The sequence below is a fragment of the Coregonus clupeaformis genome, chromosome 11 (assembly GCF_020615455.1).
Source record: "Coregonus clupeaformis isolate EN_2021a chromosome 11, ASM2061545v1, whole genome shotgun sequence".
In the NCBI taxonomy this organism is placed as follows: Eukaryota; Metazoa; Chordata; class Actinopteri; order Salmoniformes; family Salmonidae; genus Coregonus; species Coregonus clupeaformis.
The window spans coordinates 45,075,096-45,094,808 of record NC_059202.1 but is presented as its reverse complement, the minus strand read 5'-3'; the positions used below and the strand labels follow the sequence as shown (position 1 = coordinate 45,094,808).

Here is a 19,713-nt window from a genome sequence, read left to right as displayed (position 1 = left end):
TTAGGTTAGTAGAGGAGTGGCGGAGAGAGTTCTGGGCCATCTCGGCCCAGGGAATGTAACGCGCCCACTCCTCAGGCCGGTCCTGGCAATACGACCTCAGAAACCTACCCACATCCTGGTTAACACGTTCTACCTGCCCGTTACTCTCCGGGTGGTACCCCGAGGTAAGGCTAACCGAGACCCCCAGACGCTCCATAAACGCTCTCCACACACGGGAGGTAAACTGAGGGCCTCGATCAGACACTATATCCTCGGGGACCCCGTAATGCCGGAAGACGTGGGTAAATAGGGCCTCAGCGGTCTGTAGGGCAGTAGGAAGACCCGACATAGGGAGAAGACGACAGGCCTTAGAGAACCGGTCCACAACGACCAGGATGGTGGTATTCCCCTGAGAGAGGGGAAGGTCTGTTACAAAATCCACCGAGAGGTGGGACCATGGTCGTTGTGGAACGGGTAGGGGCTGTAACTTACCCCTGGGCAGATGTCGGGCGCCTTACACTGGGCGCACACCGAGCAGGAGGAGACGTAAACCCTCACATCCCTAGCCAAAGTAGGCCACCAGTATTTAGTGCTAAGGCAATGCACTGTCCGGCCAATACCCGGATGTCCAGAGGAGGGTGACGTGTGAGCCCAGTAGATGAGTCGATCCCGAATCTCGAGCGGAACGCACCTCCGACCCTCAGGACATTGTGGAGGGCTGGGGTCTGTACGCAACGCTCGCTCGATCTCGGCATCGACCTCCCACACCACCGGTGCCACAAGGCAAGACTCCGGTAGTATGGGAGTAGGCTCAACGGACCTCTCCTCCGTGTCATACCGCCGGGACAGTGCATCTGCCTTACCATTCTGGGACCCAGGGATGTACGTGATTTTAAATACGAACCTGGTGAGAAACATACTCCATCGAGCCTGGCGAGGGTTCAGTCTCCTCGCTGCCCGGATGTACTCCAGGTTCCGATGGTCAGTCAAAATGAGGAAAGGGTGTTGAGCCCCCTCAAGCCAATGCCTCCACACCTTAAGGGCTTGAACTACAGCTAACAGCTCCCTGTCCCCAACGTCATAGTTACGCTCCGCCCGGGCTGAGCTTTTTGGAGTAAAAAGCACAGGGGCGGAGTTTAGGTGGCGAGCCGGACCGTTGAGAGAGAACGGCCCCTATACCAGCCTCAGACGCGTCCACCTCAACCTGAAATGGAATTGTGGGATCCGGATGCGCCAGCACCGGAGCCGACATAAACAGGTCCTTCAGTCTCCCAAAGGCCCTGTCCGCATCAGCTGATCACTGCAGGCGCACCGGACCCCCCTTCAGAAGGGACGTGATGGGAGCTGCCGCCTGCCCAAAACCCCGGATAAACCTCCGGTAGTAATTCGCAAAGCCCAAGAACTGCTGCACCTCTTTTACAGTGGTTGGAGTTTGCCAATTACGCACAGCGGACACACGATCCACCTCCATTCTCACCCCTGACGCGGACAACCAATAACCCAAAAAGGAGACCGACTCCTGGAAAAACAGACATTTCTCTGCCTTGACATATAGGTCGTGCTCCAACAGCCTCCTCAATACACGTCGCACCAGGGTTATATGCTCGGCTCGGGTAGACGAGTACACCAGAATATCATCAATGTACACGACCACCCCTTGTCCCTGCATATCCCGGAAAATGTCATCTACGAAGGATTGGAAGACTGATGGAGCATTCATCAACCCATATGGCATGACAAGATACTCGAAATGACCTGACGTGGTACTAAACGCCGCTTTTCCATTCATCGCCCTCCCTAATGCGCACCAAGTTATACGCGCTCCTGAGATCCAATTTTGTGAAAAACCGCGCCCCATGCAATGACTCCGTCATGGTCGCAATCAGAGGGAGTGGATAACTGTATTTCACAGTAATCTGATTGAGACCATGGTAATCAATGCACGGGCGCAACCCTCCATCTTTCTTTTTCACAAAAAAGAAACTCGAAGAGGCGGGGGAAATGGAAGGCCGAATGTATCCCTGTCTCAAAGATTCGGCTATGTAAGTCTCCATAGCTTTCCTCTCCTCTTGAGACAAAGGATACACATGGCTCCGTGGGAGCGCTGCTCCTGCCTGGAGATCAATCGCACAGTCCCCCTGTCTATGGGGAGGCAACTGCGTCGCCCTAGTTTTGCTAAACACAAGAGCTAAATCCCCATATTCAGGCGGTATGTGCAGTGCGGGCACTTGGTTTGGACTTTCCACCGAAGTCGCCCCCACGGAAACACCCAGACATCGCCCCTCACACTGAGCAGACCACCCATCGAGAGCCCTCTGTTGCCACGAAATAGCAGGGTTATGGGTGCTTAACCAGGGAATCCCCAGCACCACTGGGTACGCAGGAGAGTCGATCAGATACAGCTGTATAGTCTCTTCATGACCCCCCTGCGCACACATCCTAAGCGGCGCTGTGACCTCCCTGATCAACCCCGACCCCAACGGGCGGCTATCTAAGGCATGTACGGGAAAAGGTTTGTCAACAGGCAGGAGAGGGATCCCTAACTCTAAACAAAACTTTTGATCAACAAAATTCCCAGCTGCGCCTGAATCTACTAGCGCCTTATGCTGGGAATGAGGTGCAACCTGTGGAAAACCAACAGGTATACAAAAGTGCGCAACAGAAAGCTCTGGGTAAGCGGGGCGTCTACTCACCTGGGAGGCCCCCCCAGTGCGTGGCCTGTTGTCCTCTCCCTCGGCGAACCCTCCCCAGCACCTGGCCGCAGTGTGCCCTCCACGACCGCACTTGGTGCAGGAGACAGGCCCCCCTCGGGCTCTTCCTCCTCCGCTCTCTAGCGCCAGCGCCCCGAGCTCCATGGGGCACGGCTCAGAGGCGCTGGAGGGTGAAATGGACGGACCCCCCTCGGAACGTCCGCGGGTAGCTAGCAGGTTATCCAGCCTGATGGACATGTCGACCAACTGGTCGAACGAGAGGCTGGTGTCCCTACAGGCCAGCTCCCGACGGACGTCCTCGCGAAGACTACATCTGTAGTGATCGACGAGAGCCCGCTCATTCCACCCTGCATCTGCCGCTAGAGTACGGAATTCTAGGGCGAACTCCTGGGCACTCCTCCTCCCCTGCCGGAGGAAGACCAGACGCTCCCCCCGCCTTCCCCTCCGGGGATGGTCAAACACCGCCCTGAAGCGGCGGGAGAACTCGTCGTAGGTGATGGTATCCGCGTCGATCCTCCTCCACTCCGCGTTGGCCCATTCCAACGCCTTCCCGGAAAGGCAGGAGATCAGGGCGGACACGCTCTCATGTCCCGAGGGCGCCGGGTGCACGGTGGCCAGGTACAGCTCCACCTGGAGAAGGAATCCCTGACACCCGGCCGCAGTCCCATCGTAGGACCTCGGGAGCGAGAGTCGAACTCCTCGGGGTTCCGGAACGGGAATGGGCTGACTGGCCGATGGTGCTGGCAGGGAGGATGGCGGTGGAGGAGTCCCCCAGCCTCGGATGGTGGTGATCACCTCCTGCAGTGCGGACCCCATCTGCAGGATCTGGTCACTTTGTTCCCGGACCTTGTCCTCCAGCGTCGCCTGGGCTGCTGCGGCTCCTGCTGATTCCATTCTTTATGGTGTGTGATTCTGTCAAGAATGCTGTAGGTGGGTGTAGTGGTGGAATCAAGCGCAGGACACCGAAGTATAGTCCAAAAGACTTTAGTTCAAATTCCACCAAGGAAAATACGAACGAAACTTGCCCGAAGGCGAAACTACGCACGAAGGCGACACAAACAAAAGGCGCACTAAACATGTGCGTAAACGCTCCAACACAGTGGAGTGAAGCTCAACCGAGCGAAAAATGCAAGCACAACACACGACAGAAAAATAATCACACACAAACACAGACACACCCAACGAGACTTAAATAGAACACTAATGAGGACTAACTAGACACAGGTGTACAACATCAAGACCAAACCAAACGAACATGAAACATAGATCGGTGGCAGCTAGTACTCCGGGGACGACGACCGCCGATGCCTGCCCGAACCAGGAGGAGGAGCAGCCTCGGCCGAAACCGTGACACTAAATAAGATCTGGTGCAACCAATTACCTTCAGAAGTCACATAATTAGTTAAATCAAGTCCACCTGTGTGCAATCTAAGTGTCAAATGATCTGTCACATGATCTCAGTATATACACACACACACACACCTGTTCTGAAATGCCCCAGAGTCTGCAACACCACTAAGCAAGGGACACCACCATGCACGCGGCACCATGAAGACCAAGGAGCTCTCCAAACAGGTAAGAGACAAAGTTGTAGAAGTACAGATCAGGGTTGGGTTATAAAAAAATATCCGAAATGTTGAACATCCCACGGAGCTCCATTAAACCATTAATCAGAGAGGCAACAAAGAGACCAAAGATAACCCTGAAGGAGCTGCAAAGCTCCACAGCGGAGATTGGAGTATCTGTCCATAGGACCACTTTAAGCCGTACACTCCACAGAGCTGGGCTTTATCGAAGAGTGGCTAGAAAAAAGCCATTGCTTAAAGAATAAAATAAGCAAACACGTTTGGTGTTCGCCAAAAGGCATGTGGGAGACTCCCCAAACATATGGAAGAAGGTACTCTGGTCAGATGAGACTAAAATTGAGCTTTTTGGCCATCAAGGAAAATGCTATGTCTGGTGCAAACCCAACACCTCTCATCACCCCGAGAACACCATCCCCACAGTGAAGCATGGTGGTGGCAGAATCATGCTGTGGGGATGTTTTTCATCGGCAGGGACTGGTAAACTGGTCAGAATTGAAGGAATGATGGATGTCGCTAAATACAGTGAAATTCTTGAGGGAAACATGTTTCAGTCTTCCAGAGATTTGAGACTGGGACAGAGGTTCACCTTCCAGCAGGACAATGACCCTAAGCATACTGCTAAAGCAACACTTGAGTGGTTTAAGGGGAAACATTTAAATGTCTTGGAATGGCCTAGTCAAAGCCCAGACCTCAAACCAATTGAGAATCTATGGTATGACTTAAAGATCCAATTTGAAGGAGCTGGAGCAGTTTTGACTTGAAGAATGGGCAAAAATCCCAGTGGCTAGATGTGCCAAGCTTATAGAGACATACCCGAAGAGACTTGCAGCTGTAATTGCTGCAAAAGGTGGCTCTACAAAGTATTGACTTTGGGGGGGTGAATAGTTATGCACACTCAAGTTTTCCGTTTTTTGTCTTATTTCTTGTTTGTTTCACAATAAAACATATTTTGCTTCTTCAAAGTGGTAGGCAGGTTGTGTAAATCAAATGATACAAACGCAGAAAAAATCCATTTTAATTCCAGGTTGTAAGGCAACAAAATAGGAAAAATGCGAAGGGGGGTGAATACACCAGCTTCAAACAGCTGAAAATATTTTTGTTTATGGAAAATATTCACTACCGGTCAAAAGTTTTAGAACACCTACTCATTCAAGGGTTTTTCTTTGTAGAATAATAGTGAAGACATCAAAACTATGAAATAACACAAATGGAATCATATGTGGTCCTCTGTAGCTCAATTGGTAGAGCATGGTGCTTGTAACGCCAGGGTAGTGGGTTCGATCCCCGGGACCACCCATACGTAAAAATGTATGCACGTATGACTGTAAGTCGCTTTGGATAAAAGCGTCTGCTAAATGGCATTATTATTATTATTATTGAATCATGTAGTAACCAAAAGTGTTAAACAAATCCAAATATATTTTATATTTGAGATTCTTCAAATAGCCACACTTTGCCTTGATGACAGCTTTGCACACTCTTGGCATTCTCTCAACCAGCTTCATGAGGTAGTCACCTGGAATGCATTTCAATTAACAGGTGTGCCTTGTTTAAAGTTAATTTGTGGAATTTCTTTCCTTCTTAATGCATTTCAGCCAATCAGTTGTGTTGTGAAAAGGTAGGGGGGGGGTATACAGAAGACCAAGTCCATATTATGGCAAGAACAGCTCAAATAAGCAAAGAGAAAAGGCAGTCCATCATTACTTTAAGACATGGTCAGTCAACACGGAAAATTTCAAGAACTTTCTACGTTTCTTCAAGTGCAGTTGCAAAAACCATCAAACACTATGATGCAACTGGCTCTCATGAGGTCTGCCACATCAATGGAAGACCCAGAGTTACCTCTGCTGCAGAGGATACGTTCATTAGAGTTACCAGCCTCAGAAATTGCAGCCAAAAATAAATGCTTCTCAGAGTTCAAGTAACAGACACATCTCAACGTCAACTGTTCAGAGGGGACTGTGTGAATCAGGTCTTCATGGTCGATGTGCTGCAAAGAAACCACTACTAAAGGACACCAATAAGAAGAAGAGTTTATTGGGCCAAGAAACACGAGCAATGGACATTAGACCGGTGGAAATTTGTCCTTTGGTCTGGAGTCCAAATTTGAGATTTTTGGTTCCAATCACCTTGTCTTTGTGAGACGTGGTGTGGGTGAACGGATGAACTCTGCATGTATATTTCCCACCGTAAAGCATGGAGGAGGAGGTGTTATGGTGTGGGGGTGCTTTGCTGGTGACACCGTCTGTGATTTATTTAGAATTAAAGGCACACTTAACAAGCATGGCTACCACAGCATTCTGCAGCGATACGCCATCCCATCTTTTGGGCTTAGTGGGACTATCATTTATTTTTCAACAGGACGATGACCCAACACACCTCCAGGCTGTGTAAGGGCTATTTTACCAAGAAGGAGAGTGATGGAGTGCTGCATCAGATGACCTGGCCTCCACAATCCCCCGACCTCAATCAAATTGAGATGGTTTGGGATGAGTCGGACCGCAGAGTGAAGGAAAAGCAGTCAACAAATACTCAGCATATGTGGGAACTCCTTCGGTAGTGTATTACACAGCAGTTTAGATAGTACAATGATTCTCTACACCAGGGTTCTTCAATTCCGGTCCTAGAGGGCCGAAACACTTCTGTTTTTTATTTCTACCTGGTAGTTAATTGCACTCACCTGGTGTCCCAGGTCTGAATTAGCCCCTGATTAGAAGGAGAGGATGAAAAACAGAGATGTTTCGGCCCTCCAGGACCGGAATTGAAGAACCCTGCTCTACACTATACTTGCTTGTTTTGTCACATAAACTGTAAATAGGCAAACTGTTAGCATTTTAGCAACCAGGAAATGGAGGAGCAATTTCTGCATAGTGCATCTTTAAAGTTATGTCACAGTATATCACTATACTACAGTTGTTGACATATACTGTAGTTCAGGACTGCCCAACCCTGTTCCTGGAGAGCTACCATCCTGTAGGTTTTTGCTCCAACCCTAATCTAGCACACCTGATTCTAATAATTAGCAGGTTGATAAGATGAATCAGGTTAGTAACACCTGTGGTTGGAGCAAAAACCTACAGGAGGGTAGCTCTCCAGGAACAGGGTTGGGCAACCCTGCTGTAGTTAGTCAATTTCATAGATATTTATGTTGTTTGTAGCCTACTACTGATTACATTTTCATTTTAGTCATTTAGCAGACGCTCTTATCCAGAGCGACTTACAGTTAGTGGAGTGCATACATTTTCATACATTCTCTTCTATCGTAGAGAAACAGTGCCTCCTGTGCATGACTTTCAGTAAAGTACTCTTTTTTTATAAAAAGGTTTGTTGGCTCATAAAGAATCACAATTATGTAAAGTTGTATAAAAAACCTGATCCATAGGAGTCCTGGAGTGCAGTTAAACTTGCATTGTACAATCAAGACCCTCAAAACCATGTTGAAATGTTACTTCCATGGTCTGAAACTTAAAACCTTCACCTGTTTTAATTATTGTCATTCATGAGGTTTGGAAGGGAAGCTCGTTTCAAATATCAGTCGAACTTGAACACTTTTAAGCAAAATAAACATTTATGAAATCTCTGATAAAAATGTTTGTGACCAACTAGATCAAGACGGAAATGTACATGTTGGAGTACATGCCCTGTCAAGGGGGGTAATAATCACTTCGAGGAAAAATTATATTTCAAGGTGTTGTAATAAAGAAATAAACAGAACACCCAAATCCTTTTTCTCCCCTCAAAAAACAATCAAATGGATGTGTCTGTCTCTCTGGCAATACCTGATGCTTTTGTGACAGCTAACATTCCAAAGCCAAACCCGATGGAGCACAGCTACTCTTGAGTGTAAAATCAATTAATAATAAATATAATAATTATTAAATAGGTGTAGGTGTGTATTTACTGCTCCGATGCCTGTGGAGCGCTTCGTGGCTCTGCTGTCTCCTGGCGGACCATGACTTTACCTGAGGCACTGCTGGGCTTGAGCGGCTGACCAGTCTTGCCACATAACGTGCCCTGGAACTCCTGTTTGAAGGAGTCCTGATATGTGTTATATGGCTTATGAATGAAGTCCTTATGTAGCTGCCCTTCAACTAAAGTAATACAGAACATGTTGAAGTATACTAGACATAAAAAGTGAGCGAATTGTTATGTGGGCTAATTGTTATGAAATTAATTTTCTGAATGTCTTTACAAAAAACCGTTTAAAAACATGCGCAGATAACGCGCAGAGTTGACACCGATGGAGACGCGCTGTTGCAACTTGCCATGCGCAGGCAGACCTGTGTGAAATTAGCCACAATACGGATTAGCCACAATAGTGGAATTTGCAGTTCGCCTTCAAAATAAAGGTCCCCAACTGAAAGTGATTAAAACGAACAAATAGTGGAATCATGCCATATTTGGACTAGATCATGCTAAACAAGGTCGGAATGTTGTTATATAAATTCAACAAAAGACAAAAATTAGTTAATTTGATTTTTTTTTAATCAGTTGAAATTACACTGTGAATGTATTAGGCTTTATAATTGCATTGGGGACATACTGTGGTTCTCTGTAGCTCAGCTGGTAGAGCACGGCACTTGTAACGCCAGGGTAGTGGGTTCGATCCCCGGGACCACCCATATATAAAAATGTATGCACGCATGACTTTAAGTCGCTTTGGATAAAAGCGTCTGCTAAATGGCATATTATATTATTATTATTATACTTACAGTGCCTTCAGAAAGTATTCACACCCCTGGACTTTTTACACATTTTGTTGTGTTACAGCTGGAATTTAAAATGGATTAAAATGAGATGTTGTGTCAATGGCCTACACACAATACCCCATAATGTCAAAGTGGAATTATGTTTTTAGAAATCTTTACGAATTAATAAAAAATTAAAAGCTGAATGTCTTGTGTCAATAAGTATTACATTCAGGAGTAAAAATCTGCTTAACAAGTCACATATAAGTTGCATGGACTCACTCTGTGTGCAATAATAGTGATTAACATTATATTTTAATGACTACCTCATCTCTGTACCCCACACATACAATTTCCTGTAAGGTCCGTCAGTCGAGCAGTATTGATGCAAACACATTGATGCAACAGTAGCTAAGATGGGGAGAGGTCTGTCCATAATAAAGCACTACTCTGCCTTCTTAACAACACTATCAGCATGGCAGGTCCTACAGGCCCTAGTTTTGTCGCACCTGGACTACTGTCCAGTCGTGTGGTCAGGTGTCATAAAGAGTGACGTGTTGCCCATAACAGGGCAGCATGGCTGGCCCTTAAATGTACACGGAGAGCTAACATTAATAATATGCATGTCAATCTCTCCTGGCTCAAAGTATAGGAGAGATTGACTTCATCACAACTTTTTTTGTGAGAAGTATTGACATGTTGAATGCACCGAGCTGTCTGTTTAAACTAATAGCACACATCTCAGACACCCATGCATACCACCAGAGGTCTCTTCACAGTCCCCAAGTCCAGAACAGACTATGGGAGGCATAAAGTACTACATAGAGCCATGACTACATGGAACTCTATTCTACATCAAGTAACTCATGCAAGCAGTAAAATCAGATTTAAAACACAGATTAAATACACCTTATGGAACAGCGGGGACTGTGAAGAGGCACACAGGCATAGATACACGCATACACACACACACACGATACCATACTCACTATACACACACGTACACATGGATTTTGTGTTGTAGAGACAGTACCAGTCAAAAGTTTGGACACACCTGCTCATTCAAGGGTTTTTCTTAATTTTTTACTATTTTCTACATTGTAAAATAATAGTGAAGACATCAAAACTATGAAATAACACATATGGAATGTAGTAACCAAAAAAGTGTTAAATATATTTTATATTTGAGGTTCTTCAAAATAGCCACCCTTTGCCTTGATGACAGCTTTGCACACTCTTGGCATTCTCTCAACCAGCTTCACCTGGAATGCTTTTCCAACAGTCTTGAAGGAGTTCCCACATATGCTGAGCACTTGTTGGCTGCTTTTCCTTCGTTCTGCCGTCCAACTCCTCCCAAACCATCTCAATTGGGTTGAGGTCGGGGGATTGTGGAGGCCAGGTCATCTGATGCAGCACTCCATCACTCTCCTTCTTGGTAAAATAGCCCTTACACAGCCTGGAGGTGTGTTGGGTCATTGTCCTGTTGAAGAACAAATGATAGTCCCACTAAGCCCAAACCAGTTGGGATGGCGTATCGCTGCAGAATGCTGTGGTAGCCATGCTGGTTAAGTGTGCCTTGAATTCTAAATAAATCACAGACAGTGTCACCAGCAAAGCACACCCACACCTCCTCCTCCATGCTTTATGGTGGGAACTACACATGCGGAGATCATCCGTTCACCCACACTGCATTTCACAAAGACACGGCAGTTGGAACCAACCATCTTCAATTTGGACTCCAGACCAAAGGACAAATTTCCACCGGTCTAATGTCCATTGCTCGTGTTTCTTGGCCCAAGCAGGTCTCTTCTTCTTATTGGTGTTGTTTAGTAGTGGTTTCTTTTCAGCAATTTGACCATGAAGGCCTGATTCACACAGTCCCCTCTGAACAGTTGATGTTGAGACGTGTCTGTGACTTGAACTCTGTGAAGCATTTATTTGGGCTGCAATTTCTGAGGCTGGAAACTCTAATTAACTTATCCTCTGCAGCAGAGTAAAAATAAAGAAAAACCCTTGAATGAGTAGGTGTGTCCAAACATTTGACTGGTACTGTATGTGGTAGTAAAGTAGTGGCCTAAGGGCACACACAATGTGTTGTGAAATGTATTGTAATGTTTTTGTATATAACTGCCTTAATTTAGCTAGACCCCAGGAAGAGTAACTGCTGCCTTGGCATAATAAATACAAATACAACTCAGTTGCCAGAACGAAAGAAACCACTCAGGGATTTCATCATGAGGCTAATGGTGATTTTAAAACAGTTACATTGTTTAATGGCTGTGCTAGGAGAAAACTGAGGATGGATCAACAACATTGTAGTTACTCAACAATACTAACCTAAATGACAGAGTGAAAAGAAGGAAGCCTGTACATCATAAAAATATCCCAAAACATGCATCTTGTTTGCAATAAGGCACTAAAGTAAAACTGCAAAGAATGTGGCAAAGAAATTAACTTTATGTCCTGAATTCAAAGTGTTATGTTTGGGGCAAATCCAACACAACATATCACTGAATACCACACTTCATATTTTTAAGCATGGTGGTGGTTGCATCATGTTATGGGTATGCTCATCATCGGCAAGGACTAGGGAGTTTTTCAGGATAAAAAGAAATGTAATAGAGCTAAGCACAGGCAAAGTCCTAGCAGAACACCTAGTTCAGTCTGCTTTCCAACAGACAATGGGAGACAAATTCACCTTTCAGACAGGACAATAACCTAAAACACAAGGCCAAATATACACTGGAGTTGCTTACCAAGAGGATATTGAATGTTTCTGAGTGGCCTAGTTACAGTTGACTTAAATCGACTTGAAAATCTATGGCAAGACCTGAAAATAGCTGTCTAGCGATGATCAACAACCAACTTGACAGAGCTTGAAGAATTCTAAAAAATAATAATATGCAAATACTGTACAATCCAGGTGTGCAAAGCTCTTGCTATAATCGCCGCCAAAGGTGAATCTAACATGTGAATACTTATGTAAATGAGCCATTTCATTTTCAATACATTTGCAAACATTTCTAAAAACATGTTTTCACTATCATCATGGGGTATTGTGTGTAGATGGGTGAGAAAAAAATATATTTTGAAATCAGGCTAACACAAAATGTGGAATAAGTCGAGGGGTATGAATACTTTCTGAAGGCACCGTACAGCCTAACCTATGGATTGTGCACCCATGAAACGCTCATATTTGTGTAAACTCTACATAGTTGTGTTCTGTGAGTGTCATTGAGTAGGCTGATACCCCATTTCATGGGTGCACAATCCATAGGTCAGGCTGTACAGTGCATATAAGTATGCCCCCAATGCAATTCTAAAGTCTAATATATCCACTTTTATTTAATTTATATAACAACATTCCGACTTTGTTTAGTATTATCTAGTCCAAACATGGCTTGATTCCACCATTTGTATCCGTTTGAATCACTTTCAATGGGGACTGTTATTTTGAATGCAAACCGGAAATGACACTATTGTGGCTAATCTTTATTGTGGCTAGCTTCACACAGGTCCCAGGCAGCACTATGTGCAGTAGTTATGTTAACGTTTTCTTACCGCTGTGCCTTGAAGTTACTGGAGATTAATCAAAAAATGCACTGTAGTTTGAATAGTCACTGAGATTCCTTGATGTTCACCCAAACCCGTTCTCTTCGCTTAACCCGGACAACATTATTTCAGATGTTACATTTGAGCAACTTTATCCAAAAGCATCTGTCTCTCACCTTCTGTCGGAGACTGTCCTCATCATCACACCAGCTTGAGGGACCTTTGGCAGCGAGAAGAAATTACTCTGGAAACCAAAACATGCCCAAAAAGGACAAAACGGTAGGGCTGTGCTAAAACAAGCATCGTGTAGTACAACCTCCGCTCAGTACAGTACCCTGCCCTGAATTTAGTCACTATTAACGTTACTAGCCGGCTACCACCTGCGGTACTCAACCCTGCACCTTAGAGACTGTTACCCTATGTACATAGTCATTGAACACTGCACACTTTAATGTCTACATACTGTTTTACCCACTTCATATGTAATACTGTATTGTAAAAGCCTATTTGTGCTTGATCTGAAATTGTGGTCGTAGGCTTCGTATGGAGGATGTGACGCAATCGCGGAGCCTCTGGAGGCATGCAGAGGCCAAATCCGTTCTCAAATTTTGTAACAATTCGGAGGGCTCTGTATAGTTCCGCATTGACATGATTGGTTGACAGTAGGTGGGGTGGTACGTCCTGTATAAACACAAACTCACTTCCTTGACAACTTCCTTCACAATAGCTCTGCTCCACTAAGCTATGAAAGCCTGGAAGTCTGCAGTGGCTGCATTGCAATAAATGCTGTATGGCCACTTCAGATGGCGGATTGACCATGCATAGCCTTTAAGGCTCATCCTATAAAGCTACTGCTGTAGGCTACACACCTTTTCTATTCATATACTGTCCATATTGTCTATACTGTAGTGACCAAGGTTTATAAGGGCGGATATCGACTCAGTTAACGGCATGCAGGGCTTCGGGCCAGAAGGTAAGTTCAGCTTTCCCTAATTTTGGTCCCGCCCTGTTCACGTCCCCCACGTTCCGCTGTTTCATCGCCCCAAATGCGCTATGTCAGGGTTTCCCAAACTCGGTCCTAGGGACCCCAAGGGGTGCATATATTTTTTTTTTTGCCCTAGCACTACACAGCTGATTCAAATAATAAACTAATCATCAAGCTTTGATCATTTGAATCAGCTGTGTAGTATTAGGGCAAAAAACTAAATGTGCACCCCTTGGGGTCCTGAGGATCGAGTTTGGGAAACGCTGTGCTATGTGGATCTCTTGTGTATGACTGCGTCTGAGGTCTAGGCGCGAGGACGCGCTGTTTGAAAGTAGGGAGTTGTGTAGCGACCCAGGTTTATAAGCGCGGATATCGTCTCTGCCACTCAATCATACTTTGAGGGTTCGAGCGGCGCTCCCGAAAATGAATTATTTAGGAATATTATTTTAATTATTTCAAGGCTATATAGCCTACAAATAAATACATTCTGAAGCATTTGTGAATGCGACACACTAGGCTGGCAGGGACATTAAGCACTCAGCATTTAAACAACATTTAGTTGTATTAAATCATTAGTCTATAAATTGCGCATATAGGCTGTGACTTACTTAGAATATACTAAGAGTTAAATACAAATTAAATGAAAAATGCCTAATTAGGCTCAGTGCCCTTTGTTTCCAAAAATGAATTCGTCTGGCCAGAGTCTGTGGCTTCATGCGATGGTGCCTGGAGAGCAGGCCAGCAGCGGAGAATACCCTCTCTGTGCTTGCAGAGCCACAAGGGATGCTAAACACCCTTCGGGCCACTCTTGCCAGGCTGGGCAGGTATGCAGAGTTGTTTTAGTTTTTTTCTATAGGTAGGCCTAAAGGTTTTTAGGCTAAATAACCCTATCAAAACAGAAAGCTCGAAAGAGGTAATATGCCAGGCCTATTGTGCCAAAATCAATGATGGCCTATTGCAAGGTTCTTCAATTCCGGTCCTGGAGGGCCGAAACACCTCTGTTTTTCATCCTCTCCTTCTAATCAGGGGCTAATTCAGACCTGGGACACCAGGTGAGTGCAATTAACTACCAGGTAGAAATAAAAAACAGAAGTGTTTCGGCCCTCCAGGACCAGAATTGAAGAACCCTGGCCTATTGTATAGATAATAGAACGAAAATGAAATAAACTTTTTAATAGATTAGATTTTGTATTTATAAATACTTTGCTACAATGACACACTTAGCTAGCTACCCACCTCGTTCCTTTCTGTTAGCATGTGCACATATTAAGTACACCATCATGCTTTCGGGATACATGCATTTTCAGATTCCGCAATGATTCTTTAGTTGTGGACACTACATCAGCGCATTCCCTCTTGCTCTGGGTCCTCTTCATCTTTGTAAGTCACCTTGATTTTGCACCTGTGTGCTTTATCAGTTTCTTAATGAAAATATTTAGCTCCATGACAGTAGTTAAAGCATGAGGCTATAGCAGCGCACAAGTAGACTACAAATGCATGCTGGGCCGGGCATGCCCTGAGCTTGTGAAGTGAGCACTACTTGGAGTACTACTGGAGCGAAATTGGAGAGGGCGAGAAGGCTGACACTCCAGCCTTTGGGAAACTCAAAACTAGCTTCATGCTCAAGTCAAATTGGGCACGCTCATCTCCTCGCTCCAGCTCCACTCACATACTCTGCTTGGGGCATCTAAGCCCTCGTGGGGCATTTAAGCCCTGAACGATGCAGTTATGTCTCCCAGGCTGTGTGCCACCCCCAAGACTACAGACAATCACATGCAAGCAACAACGCAGCTAACTTGGCTAGTCTTGTGAGCGAGCGAGCTAGGTAGTCTTGTTAGCTAGCTAGCTTGTTATCTTTGCTGGTTGTTAGCTTACATAACTGATGTGTATAATTGTAAGGGATACTTCAAGTTTTATGGATAATATTACAATTTACAGAGTGGGTGAGCTCCATTCCTGACAGGCTGATCAGATTCAATTTCATTCTCAGAGCTTGATTAGATTCAATAGCAGCCTGAGAGGCTGATACAGTGCATTCGGAAAGTATTCAGACCCCTTCCCTTTTTCCACATTTTGTTACATTACAGCCTCATTCTATAATCGATTTAAAAAAAAACATGTTGCATCAATCTAAACACAATACCCCATAATAACAATGCGAAAACAGGTTTTTAGAAATGTTTGCAAATTTATTAAAAACAGAAATACCTTATTTACATAAGTATTCAGACCCTTTGCTATGAGACTCGAAATTGAGCTCAGGAGCATCCTGTTTCTATTGATCATCCTTGAGATGTTTCTACAACTTGATTGGAGTCCACTTGTGGTAAATTCAATTGATTGGACATGATTTGGAAAGGCACACACCTTTCTATAAAAGGTCCCACAGTTGACAGTGCATGTCAGAGAAGAAACCAAGCCATGAGGTCGAGGGAATTATCCGTAGAGTTCTGAGACAGGATTGTGTCAAGGTACAGATCTGGGGAAGGGTACCAAAACATTTCTGCAGCATTGAAGGTCCCCAAGAACACAGTGGCCTCCATCATTCTTAAATGGAAGAAGTTTGGAACCACCATGTTTCTTCCTAGAGCTGGCCGCCCGGCCAAACTGAGCAATCGGGGGAGAAGGGCCTTGGTCAGGGAGGTGACCAAGAACCCGATGGTCACTCTGACCAAGCTCCAGAACTCAGACCAAGCACCAGAGTTCCTTTGTGGAGATGGGAGAACCTTCCGAAAGGAAAACCATCTCTGCAGCACTCCACCAATCAGGCCTTTTATAGTAGAGTGGCCAGACGGAAGCCACTCCTCAGTAAAAGGCACATGACAGCCCGCTTGGAGTTTGCCAAAAGGCACCTAAAGGACTCTCAGAACATGAGAAACAAGATTCACAGGTCTGATGAAACCAAGACTGAACTCTTTGGCCTGAATGCCAAGCGTCACGTCTGGAGGAAACCTGGCACCATCCCAACGGTGAAGCATGGTGGTGGCAGAATCATGCTGTGGGGATGTTTTTCAGCGGCAGGGACTGGGAGACTAGTCAGGATCGAGGGAAAGATGAACAGAGCAAAGTACAGAGAGATCCTTGATGAAAACCTGCTCCAGAGCGCTCAGGACCTCAGACTGTGGCGAAGGTTCACCTTCCAACAGGACAACGACCCTAAGCACACAGCCAAGACAATGCAGGAGTGGCTTCAGAAAAAGTTTCTGAATGTCCTTGAGTGGCCCAGCCAGAGCCCGGACTTGAACCCGATCAAACATCTCTGGAGAGACCTGAAAATAGTTGTGCAGCGACACTCCCCTTCCAACCTGACAGAGCTTGGGAGGATCTGCAGAGAAGAATGGGAGAAACTCCCCAAATACAGGTGTGCCAAGCTTGTAGCGTCATATCCAAGAAGACTTGAGGCTGTAATTGCTGCCAAAGGTGCTTCAACAAAGTACTGAGTAAAGGGTCGGAATACTTATGTAAATGTAGTATTTCAGTTGTTTATTTTTAATACATTTGCACAAATTTCTAAAATCGTGTTTTTTCTTTGTCATTATGGGGTATTGGGTGTAGATTGATGAGGGGAAAAACTAATTTAATCCATTTTAGAATAAGGCTGTAACGTAACAAAATGCGGGAAAAGGTCAAGGGGTCTGAATACTTTCCGAATGCACTGTAAATCAGGATTCTACTTTGTAGGCTGTTTCATAGGTAAAACTCCTTGCAGGCAGATTAGCAGTCAGTGCATTATGTATATGATCAAGAGTGGGTGCGCTCTATTCCTGGCAGGATGATCAGATTCAATAGCAGCCTGAGAGGCTGATAAGTCAGGATGTTGCCTTGTAGGCTGTCTGCAAGGAGCCTTACATAGGAAACAGCCTACAAGGCACCAACCTGATTGAGGCTGCTATTGAATCTGATCAGCCTGCCAGGAATATAGCTCACCCACTCTGGATTATATGCATCAGTCTAATCTGCCTGCAAGGAGCTTTACCTATAAAACAGCCTACAAGGTAGCATGCTGACATCAAATTAAATCAAATCACATTTTATTTGCCACATGCGCCGAATACAACAGGTGTAGACATTACCGTGAAATGCTTACTTACAGCCCTTAACCAACAATGCATTTATTTCTTAATAAAAAAGTAAAATAAAACAACAACAACAACAAAAAAGTGTTGAGAAAAAAAGAGCAGAAGTAAAATAAAATAACAGTAGGGAGGCTATATACAGGGGGGTACCGGTGCAGAGTCAATGTGCGGGAGAACCGGCTAGTTGAGGTAGTTGAGTTAATATGTACATGTGGGTAGAGTTAAAGTGACTATGCATAAATAATTAACAGAGTAGCAGCAGCGTAAAAAGATGGGGTGGGGGTGCAAGTAGTCCGGGTAGCCATGATTAGCTGTTCAGGAGTCTTATGGCTTGGGGGTATAAGCTGTTGAGAAGCCTTTTGGACCTAGACTTGGCGCTCCGGTACCGCTTGCCATACGGTAGCAGAGAGAACAGTCTATGACTAGGGTGGCTGGAGTCTTTGACAATTTTGAGGGCCTTCCTCTGACACCGCCTGGTATAGAGGTCCCGGATGGCAGGAAGCTTGGCCCCAGTGATGTACTGGGCCATACGCACTACCCTCTGTCCTACCACTGTTGTGTCGTCGGCAAACTTAATGATGGTGTTGGAGTCGTGCCTCTGAGGCTGAAATTGAATCTGATCAGTAGTGGAGCTCACCCACTGTAAATGTAAATATTATACACAAAACATGAAGTGTCCCTTAAAATTATACACATATAAGTTATGCAAGCTAACAACCAGCATAGATAACAAGCTAGCTTGCTAGCTAACGACTACCTAGCTAACTATCTAGCAAGACTATCCAAGTTAGCTGCGTTGTTCCTTGCATGCGATTGGCTGTGGTCTTGGTGGCGGCAAGCAGACAGGGAGACAGGACTGCCTATCAGGCATTGTTCAGAGTTTAAATACCCTGCATTGCAATCAACCTGTGGCTGCTTGATGAAGTGGTTATCATGCATCTGAAGAATTTAATGGATGATGCGTGGTACTTTTATTTTGTGATCATGACAAAACAACTTTTGTTATGTCGTGACCACGAGAAAATTATCTTGTGATCATGAGTTAAATAAGTTGTGATCTTGACATAACGATGGAACTATTTGACTCAAATGAACTTTCATGCAGACCAATGGCTACTTACTACTGTACTTTCTAAACATTTTGTGCCTCTCTCTTTTCCTCAGAGTAAAACTGTAGGCCTACAGAAGCCGTCGGAGAAACCCTCGCCTTCTGGGCCAGTAGCTCGAAACAAGAACGGAGTGGTGACAATTTCAGTGCACGCGAAGCCTGGATCTAAACAGAACGCGATTACAGGTGCACTCTTTTTGTATGCCGAAAACTGATGGCAGTAGAAACTCAACTATAAGACTAATTGAGGGCTAGCCCCATATTTGTGAGCTCGTATTATTTGTGTATTTTTGGTGTGTAATACATTTAACGTAGCTAGGCTATGTAAAAAAAATATATATATATTTTATTTCCCAGATGTGTCTATAGAGGCAGTAGGTGTCGCTATTGCCGCACCGCCAACAGATGGGGAGGCCAATGCGGAGCTTGTGCGGTATCTCTCCAAGGTGCTGGAGTTGAAGAGAAGCGAAGTCGTTTTGGACAAGGTTTGTTTATATAGCCTACTGTGTTTCCCATAACAGAACAGTTTTAGGAATTTAAACTAAAATGCTGCATCATGTCCTTATGTCTCTCTGCAGGGATCCAGATCCAGAGAGAAGATTATCAAGGTGACTGGGTCACTAACCCCGGAGCAGGTGTTGGACAGGTTAAAGCAAGAGGCTTCTGGATGACATCATGGAGGACATTGTATTCCTGGTCCTATGCAGCTTTACAGTATTGGTTGATTTTCAGACATCTATGGAAAACAGCTCAGATAAGATAAGATAGTAGCTTACTATCTTAGGGGAAATGTGTTTGCATCAGCTGATACATACACCAATAAATACACAATATGTGACATGCCCTATAGTGAAGCATTCTACAATTATTTGAAATGTATAGGGGTCTGAAATGATTCCCAAAATGTTGAAAGAACCCTTGTTTACTGAGGCCATCCTCTCTCTTTCCTCAGAAATAATTTGTTGTCTTATCTTTTGCACTGTGATAGTAAAAAAAAAATATATATATATATATATGAATCACAATGA

The 19,713-nt window shown here is 44.9% G+C and overlaps 1 protein-coding gene and 1 long non-coding RNA gene across 2 annotated transcripts in view; one reads left to right on the top strand and one right to left on the bottom strand.

Moving 5' to 3' along the window:
- Positions 1-12,780, bottom strand: part of LOC121577024 — a 23,176-nt gene extending 10,396 nt beyond the window's left edge. The window contains exon 1 of the long non-coding RNA XR_006002555.1: positions 12,693-12,780. This is a non-coding gene — a long non-coding RNA (uncharacterized LOC121577024). The remainder of the gene's footprint in view (positions 1-12,692) is intronic.
- Positions 12,461-19,713, top strand: LOC121577023 (UPF0235 protein C15orf40 homolog). Its single transcript, XM_041890704.2, has 4 exons — positions 12,461-12,795; positions 18,742-18,871; positions 19,043-19,170; positions 19,264-19,713. The coding sequence occupies exons 1-4, from the start codon at positions 12,598-12,600 to the stop codon at positions 19,354-19,356; spliced, it is 549 nt and encodes a 182-aa protein (XP_041746638.1). The 5' UTR covers positions 12,461-12,597; the 3' UTR covers positions 19,357-19,713.